The sequence below is a fragment of the Chaetomium tenue genome (assembly GCF_020726465.1).
Source record: "Chaetomium tenue strain MPI-SDFR-AT-0079 chromosome Unknown F5144scaffold_2, whole genome shotgun sequence".
In the NCBI taxonomy this organism is placed as follows: Eukaryota; Fungi; Ascomycota; class Sordariomycetes; order Sordariales; family Chaetomiaceae; genus Chaetomium; species Chaetomium tenue.
The window spans coordinates 852,401-874,840 of record NW_027117330.1 but is presented as its reverse complement, the minus strand read 5'-3'; the positions used below and the strand labels follow the sequence as shown (position 1 = coordinate 874,840).

General features: G+C 58.0%; 9 protein-coding genes across 9 annotated transcripts; 4 read left to right on the top strand and 5 right to left on the bottom strand.

Annotated features, from left to right (window-relative positions):
- Nucleotides 1–237: 237 nt before the first annotated feature.
- F5144DRAFT_640177 (uncharacterized protein) lies at nucleotides 238–3,958 on the top strand (the record flags this gene model as incomplete). The annotated part of the gene is made up of 2 exons (XM_066792736.1): nucleotides 238–514; nucleotides 564–3,958. 2 exons carry the CDS (start codon nucleotides 238–240, stop codon nucleotides 3,866–3,868), a joined length of 3,582 nt encoding a protein of 1,193 aa, XP_066645960.1. The 3' UTR covers nucleotides 3,869–3,958.
- Nucleotides 3,959–4,179: 221 nt separating this feature from the next.
- F5144DRAFT_560208 (uncharacterized protein) lies at nucleotides 4,180–5,210 on the bottom strand. The gene has a single exon (XM_066788208.1). It carries the CDS (start codon nucleotides 4,986–4,988, stop codon nucleotides 4,617–4,619), a length of 372 nt encoding a protein of 123 aa, XP_066645959.1. The 5' UTR covers nucleotides 4,989–5,210; the 3' UTR covers nucleotides 4,180–4,616.
- A 23-nt stretch (nucleotides 5,211–5,233) lies between these two features.
- Nucleotides 5,234–6,758, top strand: F5144DRAFT_560207 (P-loop containing nucleoside triphosphate hydrolase protein). The gene has a single exon (XM_066788207.1). It carries the CDS (start codon nucleotides 5,275–5,277, stop codon nucleotides 6,655–6,657), a length of 1,383 nt encoding a protein of 460 aa, XP_066645958.1. The 5' UTR covers nucleotides 5,234–5,274; the 3' UTR covers nucleotides 6,658–6,758.
- On the bottom strand, nucleotides 6,739–8,423 carry F5144DRAFT_92471 (DHHC palmitoyltransferase-domain-containing protein). The gene is made up of 3 exons (XM_066793569.1): nucleotides 8,184–8,423; nucleotides 7,973–8,126; nucleotides 6,739–7,866 (listed from the first exon to the last, which is right to left on the bottom strand). Exons 1-3 carry the CDS (start codon nucleotides 8,270–8,272, stop codon nucleotides 6,820–6,822), a joined length of 1,290 nt encoding a protein of 429 aa, XP_066645957.1. The 5' UTR covers nucleotides 8,273–8,423; the 3' UTR covers nucleotides 6,739–6,819.
- Nucleotides 8,424–8,999: 576 nt separating this feature from the next.
- Nucleotides 9,000–13,033, top strand: F5144DRAFT_525900 (uncharacterized protein). The gene is made up of 6 exons (XM_066786819.1): nucleotides 9,000–9,285; nucleotides 9,372–9,541; nucleotides 9,592–9,885; nucleotides 9,942–10,289; nucleotides 10,341–11,480; nucleotides 11,520–13,033. Exons 2-6 carry the CDS (start codon nucleotides 9,419–9,421, stop codon nucleotides 12,723–12,725), a joined length of 3,111 nt encoding a protein of 1,036 aa, XP_066645956.1. The 5' UTR covers nucleotides 9,000–9,285; nucleotides 9,372–9,418; the 3' UTR covers nucleotides 12,726–13,033.
- Nucleotides 13,034–13,642: 609 nt separating this feature from the next.
- F5144DRAFT_92400 (uncharacterized protein) lies at nucleotides 13,643–14,827 on the bottom strand. The gene is made up of 3 exons (XM_066793567.1): nucleotides 14,674–14,827; nucleotides 14,315–14,619; nucleotides 13,643–14,258 (listed from the first exon to the last, which is right to left on the bottom strand). The coding sequence occupies exons 1-3, from the start codon at nucleotides 14,735–14,737 to the stop codon at nucleotides 13,761–13,763; spliced, it is 867 nt and encodes a 288-aa protein (XP_066645955.1). The 5' UTR covers nucleotides 14,738–14,827; the 3' UTR covers nucleotides 13,643–13,760.
- A 1,852-nt stretch (nucleotides 14,828–16,679) lies between these two features.
- F5144DRAFT_92376 (uncharacterized protein) lies at nucleotides 16,680–18,410 on the top strand. Its single transcript, XM_066793566.1, has 5 exons — nucleotides 16,680–17,163; nucleotides 17,227–17,290; nucleotides 17,348–17,415; nucleotides 17,473–17,707; nucleotides 17,797–18,410. The coding sequence occupies exons 1-5, from the start codon at nucleotides 16,982–16,984 to the stop codon at nucleotides 18,223–18,225; spliced, it is 978 nt and encodes a 325-aa protein (XP_066645954.1). The 5' UTR covers nucleotides 16,680–16,981; the 3' UTR covers nucleotides 18,226–18,410.
- Nucleotides 18,411–19,309: 899 nt separating this feature from the next.
- Nucleotides 19,310–20,173, bottom strand: F5144DRAFT_560197 (uncharacterized protein). The gene has a single exon (XM_066788206.1). The coding sequence runs from the start codon at nucleotides 20,126–20,128 to the stop codon at nucleotides 19,475–19,477; it is 654 nt and encodes a 217-aa protein (XP_066645953.1). The 5' UTR covers nucleotides 20,129–20,173; the 3' UTR covers nucleotides 19,310–19,474.
- Nucleotides 20,174–20,444: 271 nt separating this feature from the next.
- On the bottom strand, nucleotides 20,445–22,144 carry F5144DRAFT_92369 (uncharacterized protein). Its single transcript, XM_066793565.1, has 2 exons — nucleotides 21,651–22,144; nucleotides 20,445–21,588 (listed from the first exon to the last, which is right to left on the bottom strand). Exons 1-2 carry the CDS (start codon nucleotides 21,922–21,924, stop codon nucleotides 20,762–20,764), a joined length of 1,101 nt encoding a protein of 366 aa, XP_066645952.1. The 5' UTR covers nucleotides 21,925–22,144; the 3' UTR covers nucleotides 20,445–20,761.
- Between the last annotated feature and the right edge of the window lie 296 nt (nucleotides 22,145–22,440).

Sequence of the window (22,440 nt, the reverse complement as noted above, 5' to 3'; positions counted from 1 at the left end):
GATCTCAGTACGATTATACGGCCTATCCGAGGTCCAGATTTGCCTGGCGAACCCATAAGTCGACATCACTCACTTGTGAATGGCGTGGTGACCGCATCGTGTGGCCTCTGCTGTCGCCTCGAGACAGCTCGAGGATCGTGAAACGGGATAGTCAAAAGGACCCTTTCGAGTGACGGTCCTGGGTGAAAATCTTGGTCTGGCTTTAAGGTCCGAGTTCGACAACGGCGCCTTCTCATCATGATGAGCTCCCCGCGAGATCCTACGGCGCGCCTTCGCGCCGGGTTAAATCCGCTTCACACGGCATCGTTGGGCGGATTTCATGGCCACAATCCAAACCACACGCCGGTGTCGGCTTTGTCAGTGAGTTCCCACGGCGCCTTCTCGTCCGGCCAAACCCCCCTGAGCGCCATCCAGCCATACAATCCGCAACAATGGATCTCCTCGCCGGTCGCCGGTCCGGTCCCGGACCGAATGCAGCACGTCCAAGCTGCCCAGCCCTATCAAGAGCCTCAAAGTGAGCTTCCCGATCTCTCGTGCTGCATTCCTTGACTAACACGGCAAAGCGTCGCCGTTACCTCCCCCGCCCTACTCTCCCCCGCGCAGCGGGCGACCCATGAGCATGGTATTCGACCAAACCCAGGTAGCCAACGTGTCCGTTGCCAGAGCCCCTCCGCCCCCGATCCAGCGTGTCGCTACGGAACCGCCTGTCGCAAACACGTCGTTCCCTCCCCCTCCCGGAACGAGAGGCGCCTCGCGTGAGAGACGGTTTGGGCTTTCATCGCTGGGGAGAAGGCGAGAGGTGGAACAAGCAAGTCCGCCTATGGAGCCACCACCACAGGCCAGGTCGTTTAGTATGCTGTCGCGTGGTGTTGTTAGTCACCCCGGGCCGTTGACGCTTCAGATACCGCAAAGAACCGAGTCGGATTCCCCTCAGAACATGGCCCCCGGGGCACGACGAGCGGTTTCAACCCCCGCCGTTTCCACGCCGACATCAGCTCGATCGCGGTCCTCATCGCAAGTGAGGTGGGATCCCGCCATGCCTGTACCACCACCCCCACCTGGCCCGCCGCCATCGACGGCGAGGTCCCAGAGTGCGCAGCGAATGCCAACCGGAAACGAACCGATCGTATCACCACCGACCCGACGACCACCCCCGGGCGGGATTGCTGCCCTAGGCCCGGTGCCGCTAACACCAGCAAATTGGAGAGATGGCGATAGCATGCCGGGGCCTGGCGCGCTAGACCACGAGCCGCCAAATAGGATGGCTGTACATGCCGAGGCCGCAAGCCCCGAGAGTCCCATGGCGAGCCCAGAGCCCGAGTCTAGTGCTTCGGCTAGCCCAGCTGCGGGCTTGACGAGGAGCCCAGCCGTGAGGGGAGACAAGGCTCAGACGCTGCTTGAACGGAGGAGTGAGAGTAGGACAAGGGGGACCACCCGCGGCTCGATCGATGCTTCGGCGAAACCACAACCCCTTTCCGATATTGTGATTCCAGGGCCATCTGGGGGACTGCAGCGACGATTGACCATCAGCCGCGGGACACCGCGGACAGGGAGAACGGGCGATACCCCCAGAACAGCCGACTCGATGGAGAGCGGCCAAGAATCGCGAACGCCACGGGCAGATGGGTCGGCACAGGTCCTGTCAGGACAGGTAACACCCACGATGTTGTCGCCGAGCGCCGGGAAGCAACCGGAGCGTCATGCTCTTGCGCCAAAAGCGCTGCCCACACCACCCACGGGCAGCCGGTCGTCTTCATCGCATCGGGGGATGAGCACGGGGCCCTTGAGCGCCCCACAGTCTCCTTCACCACTATTGACCAAACATGTAGCCGTTACTCAGAGTACCGAGCAGTTTGCGCGGGGCACCATCGAGCGCTTTGCAGCTTTTGCCCGGAATGAGGCGACAGCACCAAACGATGCCGAACGGGTGCGATTATTCGCTGAGTTCTTCGTGAGCGAGTCGAGGATACGACGGGAGCGGTATGGGGCGGCCATCGGGGCGATGGGTTCAGAGATTCTAGATTTGACGCGTGATCTGTTCCGGCCGATGCCTGCGAGACGAGAGTCCACCAACTCGGTCACCAGCGGGACCGTGGAACTGACACCGCAGTCATCCGAACCTAGGTCGCACCGGGGTTCTATCGGGTCGGCCCTGGGCGGCAACACGCCGACGTCCAGCCAACCAGCACCCCCATCACCTAGCCCGTCTGCCAACCAAAACTGGCAGTCGTCCAACTTTATGCCATCCTTGTCGCCGATCCTAAGTATGAGCATCAGCGACGTACTAGATGAGGAGGATTCTCGCGGCCGCCCCGCAAGCCGCTGGTGGGAAGCGGACTCGACTGGGGCCCCTGGAGGCAAGATGGAGAGGTCGAAACGGGAGTCCAAGTATATGGGCGTTCCAAAGGAGGCCCGGGAGGCGCTACAGTGGATTGACGAGCCGCAGCCATCACCTGGCGCAAGCTCGAGCAAGCGCGCCTCTTATCCGCCAGAGAAGTCGGGTTGGCACGACCAGGACCCCATGACCACCCCTCAGGCCTACTCTCACAGTTCGCTCGCCTCATCGTCGACACCGGCGACACCTAACCCCGAACATCTGGACGTCTCTCGCCTCGTGACGCTGCCGCCCCCGTACCCGCGCCACCATCCCGCCGTGAACAACAACCACCCCGAGCTCGCCTCGACCCGCAGCGAGGTTCGCGTGATCAGCGACATGACAGAAGTCGACGGCATCAAGGAAGTGTTCAAGTTGACCAGTGCTAAGCTACGGGCTGAAGCCGGCGAGACGGAGAAGAAACGCCGCCACGCTCTCCGCCAACACCTCCAACAACAAATCTCCTCCGGCGCCATGGGCTACGCCGAAGCAGCCGCCGCCGAAGCCGACGCCAAGACCGACGAACAAAGCCACCTCAAAGACCTGGAAAAGAAAGACTTCGACGCCTTCCAAACAGCCGTGGTCATGCCAGTGAACGAGATCCTACAGACGCGCATCAACAGCGCCACCAACCTCTTCCAATCCCTGCGCAGCCGGCTCTTCGACGAAACCCACGAATCCAACCCCAACCTCCCCCAAGAAGAAGGCGACGAGCAACCGGAACTCCTCGAAAAACTCACCCTCCTCAAATGGATCTTCGAAGCGCGCGAAGCGCTCCACCGCAGCCTGTACGACCTCCTCTCCGAGCGCAACGACCGCTACCGCGACATGGTCCTCGTCCCGTACCGCCTCGCCGGCCAAGCCGACAAGGTGGCCTCGGCGGAAGCCTTCTTCGTCGAGGACGGCGCCAAGCGCGCGCAGGCGTACGCCGGCGAGGTGCTGCAGCGCACGCAAGAGTTCCGCGACGTCGTCGAGGACACCGTCGCGCGCGGCGTCGAGGTCCAGCTCAACGCCTTCTGGGACATTGCGCCTGACCTCAAGCGCCTGCTGGATAAGATCCCTGGGGGCGACCTCGATGGGTTCCAGATTCAGATTCCGGCGGCGGAGTTTGGTGAGAATCCGGTGTATCTGGATCATCCGCTGCAGTACTTGTTTAGTTTGTTGCTGCATGCGGAGAAGAGCACGTACCAGTTTATTGAGAGCCAGACGAATTTGTTGTGTCTGTTGCATGAGGTCCGGGAGGCGTGCGTCTCGGCGAGGGTCAAGGCGATGGAGTTGGAGCGGAGGGATGCTGGGCGGGTGGAGGAGCTGAAGGCGCAGGAGGCGAGGCGGCTGACGGATGATTTGAAGGAGAAGGTGAGGGTTGTGCAGGACCAGTGGAATAGTGCGTTGGGGGAGACGGTGGGGAATGTGAAGGAGAGGGTTGGCGGGTGGTTGTTGGAGACGGGGGGGTGGGATGAGAGTTTTGAGGAGGGTGGTGTTGGTGGTGTTTAGAAAGGTTTTCAGGAGAGCTTGTTGGGTTGACTTTCTGCTTCGCACAAAAGGGATGCGGTGGTGGTGGTCTAATTAGCATTTTCGACGGCGGCGCCCCTTCTGAGGGTTGTCGTTGATGGCGGTCTTGATACCCCCTTGCCGTTTTATTTCTACACACATGGGTAAAGAAGGAACGAAACAATGATGTATATGAGCTGGGTGTTATGGGATGGATGGATTTGTCGGATTCAGGACGGCGATCCAAGCGCGAGTTATCTTCAAACCCATACTTGGGAAGGTTATCTGATACCAAAATACACAACTTCAACTATCTTGGACCAGTATCCCTCTTGTCTTGGGCCCATCCATAGCACGTCGTAGTAAGGCTAACTGGTAATTGCTGTATCGGAGTATTTCTTGTCCTTTCAGGACGGCTCCCCTCGAGTGGATATTGGTGCAAATATACGCCGGACACTCCGTCATGTATGTAATGTGATGTACAGGTGGTTGATATACAGTTTCTCGGCCCGCTCCTCCTTCACTTGCTGCACAAGTGCCGTTAGCACATCCTCCTCCAGATTAAACCCAGGTTCCACCAACATACCTTACCTGAACCGGCCATCCTGACCCAACCTCCACAGCCAAAACGACCCCCAAAGCCAATCCCCTTCGCCAAACGCCGCCCAAACCCATATCGCAACAATCCAATCTATGGCTTCTTTCGTACACCCCCTTGCCTCTTTTCCCTGCGACCTCCCACCACACCACTTTATTTCCCGCCCTCACGCCCCTCCCCCTCCCCCTCGGCATCCACATCATACTCGACCGGCAAATCCATGCCCACCCGCCGCGCCGTCAGCCGCACGCGCTCCTCCTCGTCCATGCCCATGCCGGGGTTGTAGCGCTCCAGCAGCGTCACGTAGGTGCGCTGCGCCCGCAGGTAGGCCACGTACTGTTCGGCTTGCGCGGCGCGCAGTTCGGCTGTGGGGCCGGCGGCGGAACTGGTGGGAGCGGTGTCGGATTGGGGTTGCTGGAAGTTTTCGCGCAGGCGCTGGTGGAGGGGCGCGCGCGGCGTGCTGAGGAGGGGTCGTGGGGGGAGCTCGCGGAGGAGGGAGCGGTAGAGGGAGCGGGTTGTGGCCATTTTTGAGGGGGCCCGTTTTGGGGTTGGGGTGCCGATTGGTGAGGTTGAGATTGATTTCGGCGCTTGGTTGGAGGGGGTTTGTTTGCTTGTGGTGGGAGAGGTGGTGGTGGTGAAAACTGCGGTTGAGGTTTAACGGGTGGGAATAACTCAACTTTAACCCTAACCCCTATCGCAAATTCCCGGCAGGCAGATTGTCTAGAATTATCGTCGCTTCGGTTGACTTGAACGATCTCTAAAACCAGCATCAACGAAGCAGACTCGACAACTGCTGGTTCAATCCGACACAATGGCCACACCCGCGTGGTTAACACCCACGATAATAGCCAGCGGGCTCACACGGTCGTCCTCCCGCAGGATTGCGCACCTTGGGGGACGTCCACACTCTCTCCAAGACAGTCTCCAAACCAACACTCCCCGACATGCCTCCTCTTCCGCCTCCTCCCGCCGCCCCCCCTCGGGATCCAAACCCACCGTCTCGAAATCCAAGTCCCCCGCTTCGAAATCAAAACCCCCCGCTTCAAAATCCAAGTCCTCCACCTCAAAATCCAAATCCCCCGCCCCCAAAACCAACCCAAGACCCCGACCCTTCGCCGAGCCCTCCAACCCCGCCATCTCCTTCCTCCCACCCCCCTCCAACGACCCCAACCAGCGCGCCCTGACCGCACCCGTCCCCCACCACGACAGCCTCCAAAACGCAAGCCGGGTCTTCACCTCCCAGCCCCCACGCTTCCTCTATTCCGCCTCCCGCTTCCTCACCATCCCCGTCAACACGCACACCCCCGAAATCTGCCTGATCGGGCGGTCCAACGTGGGCAAATCCACGCTGATCAACGCGCTGTCGGGGGCCGACGCCGAGACCGCGCGCAAGGCGCACGGCCTGCGCGCCCGCGGCGCCGGGCTCGCCATCACCAGCCGCACCGCCGGCAGCACCAAGAGCCTGAACGCGTACGGCTTCGGGCCGCCGACCAAACAGCAGCGGCTGGCGGCGCTGCAGGCGGCGAAAGAGGCGCGGGAGGCGGAGGAGGCCGTTGTGAGTAGGGGGGTGCGGAGGGCGGCGAGGGAGAAGAGGGAGCCGCCGCCGCAGTATCGGCTGATTATGGTGGATATGCCGGGGTATGGTCTGGGGTCGGAGGCCGCGTGGGGGATGGAGATTGAGAAGTATCTTGCCCGGCGGAAGATGCTGCGCGGCGCGGTGCTGCTGATTGATGCGGTGGCGGGCATCAAGGATGCCGATCTCATGGTGCTGGAGACGCTGCGGGCCGCTGAGGTCCGGACGGCCGTCGTGCTGACCAAGGTTGATAAGCTGTTGCGTGAGGACCAGCCGGAGCAACGTAGTCGTGTCGAGGAGGTGTGCTTGAGTGTGTGGGAGGAGTTGAGGAAAGTCGAGAGCGGGGGCATGACGTGGCTGGAGGGGGCCGACAAGGGGTGGCAGAACGAGGTCTGGGTGACGTCCGCGGGCGATGCGGACACGGATGGGAACGGTGTGGGGATTATGGGAGCGAGGTGGGCGATATGCCAGATGGCTGGGCTGGTGGAAGATAAGAGGGCGCTGGATGTTGTACAAACGAAACCCACGGTCCAGAAGATCGTGACGTTCGACCAGATCCAGATGGCGGCGGCTTCGGAGTCAAGGATGGCCAGGATGAGGCCCCAAAAAGCGTCGTTCTAAGCCGAGCGCAAGGAGGGATAGGGTGTATAAGTACGTGTACGATGTATGATCTGAACGACGATAGATTGATACCCTACATGTGTTCTTCGATGCTCGAAAATTATGATCATTGGATACACCCACTGCTCTATTGTAATATAATGCTGTCTATCCCATCCCTACCTACGCCATAATGATCTTCCTCGCCCTTCTCTTCTTCTTCCGCCGCAGCCTTGCCTCTCCCACGGGCACATGCGGATCCCGAAACATGAAGCCCGGGACAAAGATATCTATCAAGTTATCCCAAAACCCCAAATCGTAGAGATTCTCCACATCCTTCAACCTCCACACGGCCTCCCACTCACCAAACCCCGCCCAGCCCTCCTTTGCCGGCGGCTTCCCATCATCAGTCCTCACCATGACCTGCTCCGCCTCCACCGGCCAGCGCGTCCACGCCGGCTCAACCCTCACATCCTTCACCCTCCCCGCATCCACCTTCCTCTTAAACGCCAACCCCTCATCCATCTCCACCTGCCAATCCGACCACTTCATCGACTCATTCGTCGTCGTCCCACAATACACCAACCACAAATGATACCCCAACAACGCCCACACCAACGGACTCGTCATCAGCGCCAGCAGCGTCACCGCGCCCATCGCCACCCCACCCCCCGACCCCCTTCCCGCATCCTGCATCCCCCAGCTCCACACCACCAACCACTCCGTAAACGCCATCCCCGCCCCGCCATTCGCCCGCCAGTACAGCATCGTCCACCCGGGAAACCGCACGCGCATCTGCGCCGTCATCAGCCCCACCCCCAACACCCCGCCGTACAGGGTCAGCACGGCGGTGGACAGCAGCAGCAACAGAAACCAGTGCGTGTTGGCCGCGCCCACGCAGTTGTTGATGAAGATGCAGTGGTGGTCGCAGCGCGCCACGCAGCGCTTGCAGACCGCGCAGTGCTTGGAGCGGGCTGGTTTCAGGCGCCGGCAGGTGGCGCAGACAGAGCCCGGGTGGAAGAGGGTGAAGTCGTAGGGGTAGCGCGCCATCTCGGGGACGTGGTTGGTGGCGGTGATGGTGCCGGGGTCGGAGGCGGCCGAGAGGTAGAGGAAGAGGTAGGGGAGGAGGATGGTGATGGCGCCGGTGGTTTTGTGTAGCGGGGAGAGTTGCGGCCAGGCGGTGGGAAGGTAGAGCGCTTCGCCGCCGATGAGGAGGGCGAGGAAGAAGATCTTGGGGGGGGGGGGGGGGGGGTTAGTGGTGCGAAGAGGATGGAAGGGGAGCGGGGGTGGTGGGTGAGGTTGTTGGTGTTTGCTGTTGTTGTAGGTATGTACGTACCAGGACGGTCGGGTGCCGGTCATACATCATGTAGTTGCCGAAGCGAGAGCAGGAGCTGGTCACCCTGCCCCCGCTGAGACGCTGGTCGAGGCTTGTGAACCCATTAGGAAGATGCACCCACAACAGTCGGTGCAGCCAGGCAATTGGGGTGCGTCTGGATAGGTATGTTAGGCAATGGTCATATTACCGATCGAGCGAGGGAGAGTCTCACCTGAGTGCTGGAAGGCGGCCGAAAAATGTTACAAACACCAAAAATGAGATGCCCAAAACAACGAGGGCAATGGTGGCGAGGGTGCCCATTTTGACGGTCGTTTAGAAGATGTGCCAGCCAGCAACTACATGCTTTGCAGGTTCCGATCTTTGAACCGTGTAGTTACAGTGTGCAGAATACAGCGGTTATTGTGTTTGTTGCAGCCAGGGGCTGTGCAAGGTTGCGAGGGCCAATGATCAACTCCACTCCGGCGCTCCCGACCTTGCCCTCTGGCCAAAAAAAAGCCGAACTCAAAATGGGAGAAGAAATCAACAAGGAAACGAGAAAAGAAAAGGTGGTAAAGGAAACCGAGCGAAATTAATCAAATAAAATGAATCGATTAAATAAAAACCTAGGCAAGGTACTTTAGTTTTCCGATGCCTTTCTTTTCTTTCCTCTCCTTAAAGGTTTCCTCGGCGCCAACGAGTACACTTGGAGTTCGGCTTTTTTGTCCACGGGGCGCCAGCCCAAATCCAGGCGCTGCGACCGGATGAGTGAGACAACCGGCCTGCAGAATGAAGTTCTCCGGTTGTTGGAGATCGGACCCAAGAAAAGTAGGAAAATGAGGCGCGCTTGAATTAAAAGTTTCAAGGCAATTGAGGGTACTCGGCACCTTGTCCCGCTCTATTCCGTTGATGTTTGAGAGAGTGACTAGCTTGATGCATGAGATGAGAGCGAATGTGCGGGTCCTGAATAAACCCTTTAAGAAATTAACCGAGCATTCTCGTTAACTAGTCACCCGCTTTAAGCAAATCGCGTGACAGCGCGCCTTGACATGGAAGAGTGGTGGGGGCGCAACGCAACGAGCACAGCAGCACCTGAACCACCACTCAACGAAGCACCAACTTCTTCATTACTTAACAGTCCAGCATCAAGACAGGATCACAGCTCAACAATAAATCGCTGTGGTTTTGAGCCGGTTTTATTCGAAGGGATAACTGCGCCCATCGTACGTAAAAACTTACAAGAATCCCACACACCCGCGACAAGTCGCGTCCCTACCACTCGAGAAACACAAAACACACCGCAACTCTCAACTCCCTGTGATAATCCCTGTCTAAAAGTACGGTATACCCTTCATTCATCGCATTTTCGGCCTGGTTTTCGGCCTCGGTTGCGCTCCTTCGTCTCAGTGGTTGACAACTTTAGGGTTCGGGTTAGAGTCGCATCGCCCCGATTCAGCAGCAGTATGCGACATGGCACCCCCTATTGTATACGACGGAGTAAATGGGAAGTACGAAGGGACTCTCTTTAACGGCCTTAAGTATTGGGTCTCCCGCAGGGTCCCCACCCGTAGTTCAATCTTGGACAAAATCAGGGTACGCTGCAATCCCCCTCCCCCCAAGCAACGTCTCTGACCATGTGGCAGGACAATGGCGGCAAGATCGTGGAGTTGGAAAAGAATGCCGATATACTGATTGCGGATCATATCAGGAAAGACTGCCCTCCAAGATCCGTATCATGGAAGTACATCAACGATTGCGTGGCCGCGGGAGACCTCGTTAACATTGAGGACTACTACCGCGTACAGCAAACCCGAGTACCGACCAAAGGCAGCAAGGTCCCATTTAGCAAACTAGACGAGCAGATACTCGTAACCTGGGTTAAAAAAGCCGTGTTCAAGACCCGAGGCAACGAAATTTACCAAGATCTTGCCAAAATGGTTGGGTGCCACAAGATCAGATTGCAGCAGCAGTGTCCCATGCTAATGCCTTCCAGTATCCGAATCACACTTGGCAATCATGGCGAGACAAATGGGTCAACAAGATGTCTCTGCTTAGCGAGGACCAGTTACCTCCTGTCCTACCAAAGTTGCCACCGCCGCACATACAGCCCAGTAACGAAGCCCAAACGGCACCTGGTACTTCCGCACCGCCAGCAAGGCCAACGCCCCCCGAGCCAACAGCGCCAACATCCCCCAGGCCAACACCCCCCAGGCAAGATCCCAACGTTAGAATCTTCTTCACCAATGAAGAGGACAAGATTCTGGCCAAATGGGTGGCGGAACGCATACAAATGGGCGGGAAACCAAAGGGAAACAAGATATACCAAAAGCTCGAGGAGAAGGTAAGCCATGGCTAGTGTATTATCTCTCGTTTGCGATCCTGATCATCGCAGTTCCCTCAACACACCTGGCAGTCGTGGCGCGACCGATGGGTAAGGCACCTGTCGCACAGAGATCCATCAGAATTTTCAGAGCCGGAGGACGAACCCGCGGCGGAGTCTTCCCGGGCACGTACAGCATCGGCTGTGCCGTTGCCATCCGTCAAGACACCAGCCATATCGCCACCATCCACCACAAGGCGAGCCATGCCGCCCCCATCTACCAAAAGATTATCTGTACCGCCATCATCCACCAAAACACCTACTGCACGGCTACCATCCGCAGCACGGGCTGCACCGCCGCCCTCCACCAGAACCCCAAAAATACCGCCACCGTCCGTCAGAACACCAGCTAGACCGCCCCCAAGCGAAAGCCGCAGAAAGCAAACGACGCCGGTCATAGCGCCCATCGATTCCGCAATCAATCCCATGAACGGCGAACCCATGACTCGGCTACAAGAGTTACAGTACAGAGGGAATATGGTCAAGATAGCCAGGGCGATACAATCTCCCGCCAGGGGCTATCTTCTGCGCAGCAAACTGAGGGCACTACAGGCGTGTGTCGTGGCGTTACAACCAATAGCCCAGGGTTTCGTGGTACGACAGGCGTGCGCCTTGTCCCCGACCGGGACTCAAGCCGAGCCGAGAGACGAGGGGCGGGCCTCAACCGCCGAGCAGGGCCCAACCGTAGTACCCCAGCATGCCGCGGCACCTACCGACCCCGAGGAGGCCGAAGACGAACCCGGCCAAACGGACCAACACGCACCCCCCGCACCCCCCGCTCCACCCAAGACCACGCCGGTCCTGTCTCGCGAGGATTTCTGGCGCACCTTCAACGAATACAACGAGCTGAACGGCGTTCTGCCCGGCCCTTGGGCGCAGATTGATGGCCTGGCGGTGGACTTCTGGGATCTGTGGCGGTGTGCTACGGGAGAGCCAGATCACGCGTTCCGCAATTGGGAGGTTGTTGCTGAGGGGCTGGGCTTCGATTGGATTGCGGAGCCGCATGTGCCGGTGCATCTTAAGGTTGCGTTTGAGAAGCATCTGCTGGGGTTTGAGGAGGCGTTGAGGGAGTTTGATCTGTGGGATGAAGAGGAGGGTGAGGAGGAGGAGGAGGAGGAGGAGGAGGGGGAGGAGGAGGAGAAGGGGGAGACGGTGGAAGAGGTGGAAGAGGTGATGGAGGAAGCGGTGGAGGACGTGGGAGAAGAGGAAGACGATGAAGAGGAAGAAGAGGATGGTGAGGAGGAAGACGATGAGGAGGTACAGGAAGTGCCCGTTAGTGCCGAGGAACCCAACGACAACGAGACCGCATCACAGGAATCCGACGCTAATTTCGTTTCTTCCCCCCCTATCAACCTGAAAAGAGCCAGGGTATCATCGCAAACACCCTTCTCGAGTTCGGTTAGGAAACGGCCACGGTACGACCCCCACGTTGAGGTTCCGGAAACGCCGGAGCACACCATGCGAGCTGGCCAAGGGGTTGCCGGGGGCAGGGCAGTCGCTTCCAACCAGCATACCCCAACTAGACGTCCGCGTTATGCACGGCCATCGAGGCAACCGGGCGAGATGGACGCTCACTATTCCCGGCCCATCCCTCAGTACGACGGGGCAGATGATGACGCGCCCCTTACTCCCTCCCAGCAGCTACGCTCCGAAATCGAGGCTACCGCTTTCCAGCAAGAAGCGTCCCGGGGCACCCAGAGCGCCACATCCTCCGCCAACCCCCCTGTCCTGTCCGACGGCGACGAAACGTCCGACTCAAACGACGGTTTTGAGCCCATCGACAACCTCCTAGTGAAGCCTCCCCCTCCCCGCGAGAACCACCGTCGGCGAACCCTCCCCTGGTCCGAAGGCAAAGGCAAACAACCCGCCACCGCCCTCACCCCCACCCCACAACCACCCCCGCGCGCCCATACCACAACTACAACCACAACCACGACCACGACCACACACCCAACCCCGCGACCCCACCCCCTCTCAACCCCCCACACCCGCACCCCCATCCGCACCCGTCCCCATCCCCATCCCCCCACCGCCACCGCCACCGCCACCGCCACCCCAACAGCATCAGCAACAGCAACAGCCCCACCCGACCCCGGCCCGGTCCTGAACCACTACCTCTCCCTAAAACGCTACCCGCCCGCCCTCATCGCGCGCGCCGTGCGGGCCACGACCTGCGATTTCCACAACACCGGCCTCGTGCTGGACAGCCTGCTGGTGGGGAAGGGCGTGCCGTCTGGGATGAGGGGGGTGTGGACGGAGGGGGATGATCGGGTGTTGAAGCGGAGAGAGAAAGAGGTGAGGGGGGGTGGGGGTGGGTTGAGGGGGTTGGTGGAGAAGCATGGGCGGGAGGGGGTGGTGATGAGGAGGGCGTTTTTGAGGGGGTTGGAGAAGGCTTAGGAGGAGGGGCGTAGTTAGGGAGGCAGGTTGTTGCGTTTAGGGAGTGTTGGGCAGGGGGGTGTATAAGTTGTGGGAGAGGTTGGAGCGAGTGGCTTTTTATAATGAGGAGGTGCTTTGGTTTGTGTTGTTGGGCTGGGATCAACAACTGTTAGGAAACTGGCGGCAGTGTGTCTGGAAACGGTACCGTTATATTGCGAATATTAATAGGCTTGTTTGCTGTTCATCCAACCGCCCCATAGGTATTTCACATCTCTTTCTATTGACGGCGCCCTCAAGAAAAGACAGACGAAAGAAACGCCGAAGACAGCCGGCTGAACAAAACAAAAACCACCACCACCCACCCCCTACACCCACAACAGCTACTCCAACCCCGAAAACGCCAACACACCATTCCCATAAACCGCTCCATCCGAACACGCCCTCTCCTCCACCCTATACATCTTCCCTTTGCCCTCCCCCTTCCTCACCACCAAACCTCACCCTCGTAACCCCCCAGCCGGATCCTCTGTAGGGTGCTGCGTCTCACCAACCTCACGCAACGGCTTGGGGCGGCACGCCAGAAACCAGGTCCCGGAGCTAAGTGTTGGTGGTAAGGTGGTCTCAAGGATGGCGGCATGTGCTTGTTTCATTTGTGTGGATGCTGGTGACCGGCATGGGGTTTCAAGCAAAACTCGGTATATCTGTAAATTGGCATCACCGAGTTACCTGTTGGGAAAAGAAAACTGGCTTGTTGATTGCCGTCTCAATTGGGTTTAGGCCACCGACGCATTTATGCCTGGGGGCTGGGAGAAAGAAGTGTGTCACGTACGCAGGGAACGGGAAACCATTCTTCAAGAGGGAGTGGATTTGATGTTATGAAGGGATGTGGAAACTCCTTCTGAAGTGAGGGAGGAAAGGTATTCTCTCAAAATCTATTCCTGGAATGCTAAACGCTCAGGCATATATGTATGATACCGACAGGAAAACCACGCTTAGCCAACCACCCACCCTTTCGCTGCTCTCGCTATCAAGAACATGCAGCTCCAACCATAAAAACTAAATGCTTGGCCCAAAAGAGTTAGGCAGCGGGAAAAGCCTCGCATTTTGGTCAGGCCACGTCTTGTCGACCTCGGCCTGCATTGCTCCCAAGAACGGCCCCATGGGGAGACACGGCGTGATGGTCGAGAGCCGCAAGGACCAGTGACTCGCGCCAATCAAAGCAAGGTCGTAGTCTTCGCGACCAGGTCCGATCCCTACCCACACCACACCGAGCATCCTGGCTCTGCCGTCGCGGATCACGGCGCCGGAGTCGCCATGGCTGGCAAAGCGGCTGTCGGGCGTCTCGTCGAGGACGACGAGCCCCGTTGATACAAAGGAGACGAGCCCGGCATCGGGGAACTCCCGCATGAAGCGGACGTCAGCTTGGATGGCGGATAGTTTGCCATATGTGGTGCCGGTGGCTGCGCCGGTTTTGAAGACCTTGTTTTCTGCGTCCGCCCAAGCAGCACGATGACCTCTGCTTGCCAAAAAAGAGCGTGCCGATGGTGAAGGATCCTGTAGTGGTTTGTGAGTTAGCAGTTGTGAATGCTTCGGCTTTGAAGAGTACAAACGTTTGTAAGCTGGCTGAGCCCTTCGGGGAAACGGATTGGATGCAGAGAGAGGAGCACGAAATCATTTGGGGTGTCGACGGAAGTAGTTCTACCTATGCCCGAGCTAAGTATAACAGGGCCGAGGTAGGAGCTGTAACGCTTTATACGGTCCGGGATGGGATTGCCGGCGGGATGGGGGCCGCCGTCAAACAAACCAGCATCATCAGCCGCCCGCGCCTCCATCATTTTGGCGATACCTTGTACCCGCACACTTGAGGCAGGTGCTTCCATATTAACCTGCAAGGCCTTGAGCGGCTCGGCCATCTCTATGTCGATGATTAATACACATCTTTCGAAACAAAAAAAAGACCAAAACATACCCGAGCAGACATGATGACAGGTAGCGGCCAGGTAGAGTTTACCGAGCTTAGGACCTTCAAGCATCAGCTAAAAGCCGAGAGTCCCAGTTGCGCCCAACGTGGCGCTGCCGATGCTTGAGCCAGGAAAAAGTCTGTCGGGAAAATGAAGGTTCTCAATGTCGTTGGCGTTGTTGTAGAGGTTGATTACGCCTTCGACGACCTCAACGTCAAATGGGTCTTGAATTCCCAACCTGGTCAGGGAATGTTAACGACGTGTAATTCTACTTCCAGAACTTCCAGGAAGAGTTGTAGGAGATTTACTGCTTCTGTATATCCAAGACGCGGCGAACAAGATTTGTCGCCTGCCCGACCAAGATCGAGCGGGGGTTAGGATGATGAGGATGGTAGGCCGAACGGACCCGGGAGTACGTAAGTCGTGTACCCCGAGGACAGAAACTAAGGTCCAGTCGTAAGTTTCCTCCTGCAACAGGTCACGAACCGAAGCCTGGAGCACCTCGGCGTGGGCGGAGCTGGCGGTGCCGGCGGGGAAAGGCCGCAGGGAGCGAATGTTCCGAGGAAAGAAGTAGGAATTCCACTGTCTCGGGGTGTTGATCCCCACTCTATAGTCCGCTGGTGGCGTTCTCGCGAGGAACCCAATGTCAGAAGAGGAGGGTTCAACTTGTAATGTTGTGGTATCCATGGTGGTCATCCCGACTTTTGTTGTTTGCAGGTCGCTTGTTGCTTGCAGATCGCGGCAGCTCAAATGTACCATTCAAGTCGCTGTGACGGCAACCATTACCAAGAGAGGAAGGCTCTACCAAACCCCTGGTTCCCGATCTCCGTTCCTCCTTTGTATCGCGGACGAGGTAAGTGGGGAAAATTTGATGATATATATAGGTAGTATACTCTGCCAGCCGGGAGCCTAGGTAGGAGGTGCATGGTGGTTCAATACCAGGTGGGGGAGTAAGGGGCCCCTAATATCTAGGCGCAACGAGGGTGGTGGCTGGCCCATACTGTTCGACATACCACCCTCTTTCAGGGCAAGCAGATGGTAGAGGTTGTGCACGTCGAAGAAACAGACTTCTGACGGAGGATTTAACCTTGAACCCAACCGAATTATCGGGCCTTTCGACCGAATCTCGACGAGGTTGATTGGCTTTCGTTTGCTCGTTCTTTTCTTTTCTTTTCTTTTCTTCTTTCTTTTTTTATACCTTTTGTTTGACTTCTCATGCTCAAATATGTTATGATTCAACCTTCCTTTGCTCCAGTCCTTGCTTGACACGGTTGTTGTTGCTTTTCTTGGAAGGAAATCTGGACCTTCCTGCCCCACGCGCCCCACCCAGGCTCGCCAGGCACTGGACAAAAGCGACCAGCAAACCCACCCCCGCATTCGAAAAAACAGGCACAGCCCCAGCCTAACGGTGCGCCAAGCTTTTGGTTCCCCAGCCCATCCCTGGAAAAACCTCAGCATCAGGAACTGCAACCCAGACATGCTAGAGCCTCGCCATCTCTCGCTTTTCCCCGTGCGGCTCAATCCCGTCAGACCACACAGAACCCTCCCCTCACTCACGCGTTCCCAGAATTTAGCCGACGCAGGGGTCAGCCAGCCCATTCCAAAGGCATTTCCAATATATTTGTTGATTGACGAGAATCCGCCGATCACAGCCTTGTCAATTTGTCAACTTGTCGACTTGTCGGTTTCTCTCTCCAAGTTCATCCCGTGACGTCCATGGCTATACACCATCTCCAAGCCGTTGGACCATCGCGGTGCCACGTTCAAACATGCGCCCTATCAGGGTCTCGATTCGCCGAGCATACTGGAATGAGAGGATGATGTGGTTGGGTTGTATTTATACTGCATAGCAGTGTGTCGGTTTGAGTGGTCCGGTGCCCTCATTGCTACAAAGTCATGTCCTCGCCAAATGGGCAGAGCCCAAAACGGCCGCGGTCTGGCACACACGAGCCGAGCTCCCCAGGAAGCGATTGGAGTGCTCGGTATCAAGGCAGTTATCGGTGTGAGTCTTCCGAAGCCGCCATTCTCGACTAGGCTAGCTGTGGCGTCGGGCTGAGGTCGGGTTGCATATGCCAAGGGCTGCTAGTGCTTGTTTTTGCTGGGAGCTGAACTGGGGTTGTGAGCCGCAACGGGGATATTGGGGATTGGGACTGGGGGGAAGGGGGAGATAAAGTTCCGGCTTGCTGCCCTGCTTCGGAGCTGGGTGGCTTGCCGTGTTTTTCTGTTTGTTTTGCTCAAGCCCCGGTTCCCCCAGTCCGAAGAACCAAGCAACGCAAACTCTCACAGCAGTTCTGCGTCGAACAACAGACCGTCAAGATGCGTTTCGCCGAAGTCGCAACCCGTGCCCTGATGGGCGGCCTGGCTCTGGACGTCCTTGACAGCGACGTCAGGACCTCGCCTAACCCCGCTGGCCTGCTTGTCCGTCAGTCCAGCTGCCGCTCCACCGAGGAGCCCTGCGGCTCGGGGTGCATGGTCGCAGGCAGCGTGTGCTGCGCTGCGTAAGTGCCCTTCTCCTCCCGGTACCACACCGTGGCGGTTCTTGCTAACGAGGCCGATGATAGGCTTGGGAGGGAGTCATTCTGCGACCCCGGATATTACTGCATGCCCACCAGCGGCTGCTGCCCGGTACCTATTCCCACCCACGTGGGCTAGACAACGAGGACGATTGCTAACCCCGAACAGGATGGAGAAACCTGCAGCGGTGTCGGCGGAAGCAGCTGCGCCCCTGGCTACGAATCATGCGGCCTGAGGTAAGCCCTCTCTCCTATCCCTCACCGCCGCGCAATCCCCACTAACTCTCTCCCTAGGTGCATGCCGGAGGGCGCCGTCTGCTGCCCGTTGGGCGGCTACTGCAACGCGGGTTACACCTGCACGAACGACAACAAGTGCACCCCCTCCTCGGGCGGCGGAGGCGGTGGTGGTGGCGGAGGAGGCGGCAGCGGCAGCGACACCTGCGGCGCCGGCAGAATGGAATGCGACTCGGACTACTGCATCCCCAGCGACGGCACCTGCTGCAGCATCGGCGAGGGCAAATACTGCAAGGTAAGCAAGCCCTCCCCAGCATCCCATCATCCCAGCACCCCCAACCCAACGCCACCAGAACCCATTAACTAACCCCCCCTCCCCCCCAGGACGGCTACTACTGCGTCCCCGGCGGCTGCTGCCGCAACGGGCGCACCTGCTCCGGCGGCAGCGGCTCCGACGACGGCGGCTCCGGTGACGACGACACCAGCACCACCAGCCGCGCGCTCATCCGCCCCAGCTCGTCGTCGACCCCCGAGCCCACCTCGACCGACTCGGAGGAGACCTTCCCCACCCCGACCGACGACGGCAGCGACGACGGCACGTCGTCGGGTATTGGTGGTGGTGATGATGGCAACGGCTCGAATGATGACCCTTCGGAGTCCACTGGTGGGGGTGGTTTCTTCCCGGCGCCGACGGGGCCGGCGAGTGGAGGGGATGGTGCTGGTGGTGCTGGCGGCGCTAATGCGGGGGCTGTGTTGGGGGTGCCGGTGGGTTTGGGGTTGGTGGTTGCGGCGGTGGTGGCCATCGTGGTTTAAAGGGGAGGTGGGTGTGTCTTGGGAGGAGGTAATGAGTAATGTGTGTTTGGGATACCTTTTGGGCTTGGTTTGGAATGATGTGATGGCTATGAGGGACTTGGATATGTGCATACGACGGGAGAAGGGGGGTATACATGGGGTTAATCTTCTGATCGATTGCTAGAATATCACGTAACTTGACATGTATCAAGCTTTCGGAAACCGTACCCGCATGTCTCAGTTGCCAGCAAGATCTTGGAAGGGGTTCAGTCAAAGTACTATGTTTTGGGGGGGAGAGGTTTCTGTCAAGGAGTAAGGGGATAGTGGTCAGTTGCCTGTGGGCACTCAAACAGCGGGTGCATTTTGGTCCATGCCCCCATAATCACATGTCATGCTGTGTATTATGGGGGATATTTCTCTCCAAACAAATCGAGTAAGAGGCAATGCTTGGCCGAACTGTGAGAGTTCTTGCAGGTTTGTTGACTTGGCTCTCTGTTTTCTTCTCTTTTCGACGCCTAAGCTCAGGGGTAAGTTGTTTTACATTCTCACTAGATCCAGAACCTGTTGCTCGTGTTGGAACCGAGAATACCACCACACCCTGGGATAAGGACTAATACTAAGGGCTTGCCGGATGACATGGAAGGGGCGGTTCCGTGCTTCTTGTACGCAGCCCAAAATATACCTATTTTTGAGAAAGTTCGTTATGCCGGTCGTGGCGTCTGCGCTGATGATGCGCTACTACTCCTCCACCGCTTTGGTGGTCGCTTTCTCCTTTTCCTAGAGGCTGCGGATATCCGTCTTCATAGTCGTTATCCATCTCGCTCCTTGTAGCATTGAGGGAGGTGCGCAACGTCTTGTTCTCAATTTGCGTAGTCTTTAGCTGGTCTAAATCCAATGTTAAAAGTCAAAGTTGAAGCTTGCTGATATTTCCCACAACTTATTCATCGAGAAGTAGCCGCACTTCCTCTCAATTTTCCCCGCTGTTCCACCTTCTTGATAGTGAAGTATACTTGTCTCCCGACACATTTCAACCCCATACTCCCCTCTCCCCTACACCCGCCAGCCCAATTTCGATCTCTCCCAGATCACCGCCCTTCCCCCCGCCCCCTCAACAAACCCTCATCCCTCCTTACTCTCGCCCCGGACCACCTTCCATTTCGTTCCCATTCTCTGACCTCCCCCAACGGTTTCTCAAACCTGTCTTTCCGGACCCCCCCCCCCCAGCCTCTCTCCTTTCTCCACCACTCCAATACGGCAACAGAAAACCGCCTTACTCGTCGCTCTTCCCCGTTCCCCCTCGCTCTTCCAGCCCTCTACGCTCAGCCACGAAGAATGCCGCCTCTTCTAGCCCGTCGCTCTCGGGTCGATCTCCATACTTGAGCCTGGCCCATGGTTCCCCTAGGCCATAGGCAGCATACAGCTGTAGCAGATGACCCTTTTGGGAAAGCCGGGAGGACAGAATCTGCTGCTGTTGATGATCAGCCCGTGGTCGTCTGTTGGGGCTATGGCCCCCCGTATGAACCCCATCCTTAAAGTCGGCACAGTGGCGCAGGTAGTGCATTTTCGATGTTTTGTCCACTGCGTAGCAGCTTATACAGCTCCGACCACTGTGGGCCTCGAGAAGCCTCCGGTACTCGCTAAGCGCCTGGAATATAGTCGCACCCTCTGCCCTCTGTACCACCTGCTGGGGTTGCGGCGGGGGCGGCGGCGGTGCCATCATCCTAAACGGCTCTGGGGCTTCGGGGGCGGGCTCTGGTGCGTCATCATCCATGATCTCCAACTCCTCCCAACGCTGCTGTCCCAGCCGCGGCATCTTGGTGTTGTCGATGCAGCCGTAGAGTCGGTCGGCCACTGGCGGTTGGATCTCCATGCTGTTGTTTCGCCCAAGGGGCGACAGACCAGATTGTGCAGACGGCCTGGGCATGTTGCCCCTCCCACACCACCCTACGTACCCGTCGCCGGGTTGCTCGCCGCCGTCGCCATCGTCATTGCCTTCACTTGACCTCGCCCCGCGGGCTCCCTTTTACCACCATGGCGGTGCTGACACAACATTGGCGAGACGAGATGCTGCGCGCTCATCGCTGTGTTATCTTATCGTTGACGCTAAACCTTGGTTGAGCCTTAAGTATTTGTTTAGCGTCTTCGTAGGTCTCGGCCTTGAAACGATCGACGGCGGGGTCCGGGACTGGGCAGAACGGCATCGCCGGGTACGGGTACGACCCGGCAAGGCTCCGGTGGCGGTAGGATGACCTTTCGGGTCTAAAAGAAAGTGTCAGATTTAGGTTGTCGACCAAAATAGGGGTTGGTCCATAGCTGTCCGGTCGCACAGGGGATAAAGTGAGAGATAACTGTAATCCCAGCCCCAGAGCCCCGCCAGCTGCTAAGGCTTTGTCCAAAGTGTCTTCCCAATATCGTTCTGTGTGAAATATGTGCGACACAGGTGAAGACGCTGCCAGCCCAGAGATTGGACCACTCTAGCTGAGCACTCCGGCTGTTCTGCCTCTTTCCGAGTTTAACACAGCCACTGTATATTGTTGCCCCCCACTGCCCGCCCACCCTAATCCCGCATCTGCCTCACGTTGAGGTTGATCCTCTTATTCCGCATCCACCCCCTCCACTCCTCAAACTCGCCCCCTTCCGCGGGCCACTCCTCCAAGTACTCCGGACACGTCCCCTTCAACACCTTGGGCACACCATGCCACGCAAACCTCGACTCCTCGGTCATGTATATCGCATCCCCCGACCGCAGCCTCAACAACAAGTACTCCTTCTCCCGCTTACCCCCCTCCCCACCCTCCCCATCCTCCCCCTCCACCCCACCATTCGGCGCAATCATAAACAGCCCCTCACAGCCCAAACTCACACTCACCAACCCCCGACTCGACTCCTCCGACACATCGCGATGCATCATCATCGTATCCCCCGGGGTATACAGGTTCACAATCGCGGCCTGCGCGCGCGTGTCGGGGAACAGCGTCTCCAGGAAGGCGGCCACGTCGCGCGGGAAGGCTGGGGGCTGCGTTGCGGCGTCGTCGTTTTCGTCGGGGTAGACGCGGTTGGTCCAGTCGTATTGCCCGCCCAGGGTCACCCAGTGCAGGCGGCGGTCGAGGACTTGTTTGATGGTGAGGGGTTTGTGGATGGTGGGGTCTTTGGGGGTGAAGGTTGGGGGTGTGGTGGGGGGGTAGGTGAAGAAGGAGGTGGTGGTGTGAGTGTTGGTGGTGTTGGTGGTGGTGGAAGGGGGGGAGGGGGGTGCTGGGTAGGGGAGGTCGTAGTGTAGGTGGAGGTTGGTTTGGTGGATGGGGTTGCTGAGGTCGCGGTGGATGAGGTGGGAGAGGAGGGTTTTTTGGACCGAGGGGGGGATTAGTGAGGGGACGATGAGGAGGCCTGGGGAGGGGTTAGCTGGGTGATGTTCTTGGGTAGGCACGAAGGAGATATCCCGGACTCACCTGGTAAGAGCGGATGGTAGTATATCGGAGCGTCCTTGGTGGCTTGGAACTCGGGGTCGTCGTTGGGGCAGATTTGACGGAATGAGCGGTTCAGGGTGTCAACGGGAATGGTACCCGCAACGCAGAACTCGGCTGCACTCTCTGGGTTTTGTAAATCATCGATGTCTTCGCTGCGTAGGTCTTTCGGTTCCGTTTTCGAAAAGACCTTCCACTTGGCCCTGAGCTCATCCGAAGGCTGCTCATGAGCATCGAGATGCTTAATGTCCACTGTCATTCTGGCGTTGACTTGACGAATTCCTCAGGCAGGCTCTGGCCAGACTCAAAGGTCAAAATATCCTGTGTATAAGATGACGAAGAAGGTTGTGGCTGACTAAGGGAAAGCCAAAAATTCAAGTTCAGCGCGGTCGTGTTTCCTAGCGTTATTTGTGTGTATTCGTATGTATCTGCCCTCGAAACAGCTGAAAGTTCTTGAATCTCCTGCACGGTGCCGCGGGGTCGAGGCTTGTGTGCCCCGCCGTTGCCAGCTGTAGGGCCCTCGAGAGGCGCTGAAATAAAGCGGGGCTCCCTGATCCAGCGACGCCAACCTCGACGCGCTCTTCGCGTCGCCCAGTGACCAGCAAACAAATTCCATTTGTTGACCAACCCCGGAAATTTGACTGCTGCTTCCCTCGACCTGCGTGAGCGCAACTTCCCGCAGCCAACCCTTTCGACGGCTCCCGGCTATACTCAGCAAGTGCCTCTTCATGGCGAAGCGCATTTGACGACTTTTCCTGTGCTCTTCTCGATTTTC

Excerpts from the sequence above, each read along its gene's own strand:
- F5144DRAFT_525900 (XM_066786819.1), top strand. The coding sequence starts at position 9,419 with ATGGCACCCCCTATTGTATACGACGGAGTAAATGGGAAGTACGAAGGG. Across the intron at positions 9,886-9,941 it reads ACCAAGATCTTGCCAAAATG|TATCCGAATCACACTTGGCA; the intron begins GTTGGGTGCCAC and ends AATGCCTTCCAG. Across the intron at positions 11,481-11,519 it reads AGGAGGAGAAGGGGGAGACG|GACGTGGGAGAAGAGGAAGA; the intron begins GTGGAAGAGGTG and ends GAAGCGGTGGAG.
- F5144DRAFT_92400 (XM_066793567.1), bottom strand. The coding sequence starts at position 14,737 with ATGCTTGAAGGTCCTAAGCTCGGTAAACTCTACCTGGCCGCTACCTGT. Across the intron at positions 14,620-14,673 it reads CTGTCATCATGTCTGCTCGG|AGATGGCCGAGCCGCTCAAG; the intron begins GTATGTTTTGGT and ends TCATCGACATAG. Across the intron at positions 14,259-14,314 it reads GGCTCAGCCAGCTTACAAAC|GATCCTTCACCATCGGCACG; the intron begins GTTTGTACTCTT and ends AAACCACTACAG.
- F5144DRAFT_92369 (XM_066793565.1), bottom strand. The coding sequence starts at position 21,924 with ATGACAGTGGACATTAAGCATCTCGATGCTCATGAGCAGCCTTCGGAT. Across the intron at positions 21,589-21,650 it reads CTACCATCCGCTCTTACCAG|GCCTCCTCATCGTCCCCTCA; the intron begins GTGAGTCCGGGA and ends ACCCCTCCCCAG.
- F5144DRAFT_560207 (XM_066788207.1), top strand. The coding sequence starts at position 5,275 with ATGGCCACACCCGCGTGGTTAACACCCACGATAATAGCCAGCGGGCTC.
- F5144DRAFT_560197 (XM_066788206.1), bottom strand. The coding sequence starts at position 20,128 with ATGCCCAGGCCGTCTGCACAATCTGGTCTGTCGCCCCTTGGGCGAAAC.
- F5144DRAFT_92471 (XM_066793569.1), bottom strand. The coding sequence starts at position 8,272 with ATGGGCACCCTCGCCACCATTGCCCTCGTTGTTTTGGGCATCTCATTT. Across the intron at positions 8,127-8,183 it reads GGCCGCCTTCCAGCACTCAG|ACGCACCCCAATTGCCTGGC; the intron begins GTGAGACTCTCC and ends ATACCTATCCAG. Across the intron at positions 7,867-7,972 it reads ACCGGCACCCGACCGTCCTG|ATCTTCTTCCTCGCCCTCCT; the intron begins GTACGTACATAC and ends CCCCCCCCCAAG.
- F5144DRAFT_92376 (XM_066793566.1), top strand. The coding sequence starts at position 16,982 with ATGCGTTTCGCCGAAGTCGCAACCCGTGCCCTGATGGGCGGCCTGGCT. Across the intron at positions 17,164-17,226 it reads GGCAGCGTGTGCTGCGCTGC|GCTTGGGAGGGAGTCATTCT; the intron begins GTAAGTGCCCTT and ends GGCCGATGATAG. Across the intron at positions 17,416-17,472 it reads TACGAATCATGCGGCCTGAG|GTGCATGCCGGAGGGCGCCG; the intron begins GTAAGCCCTCTC and ends CTCTCTCCCTAG.
- F5144DRAFT_560208 (XM_066788208.1), bottom strand. The coding sequence starts at position 4,988 with ATGGCCACAACCCGCTCCCTCTACCGCTCCCTCCTCCGCGAGCTCCCC.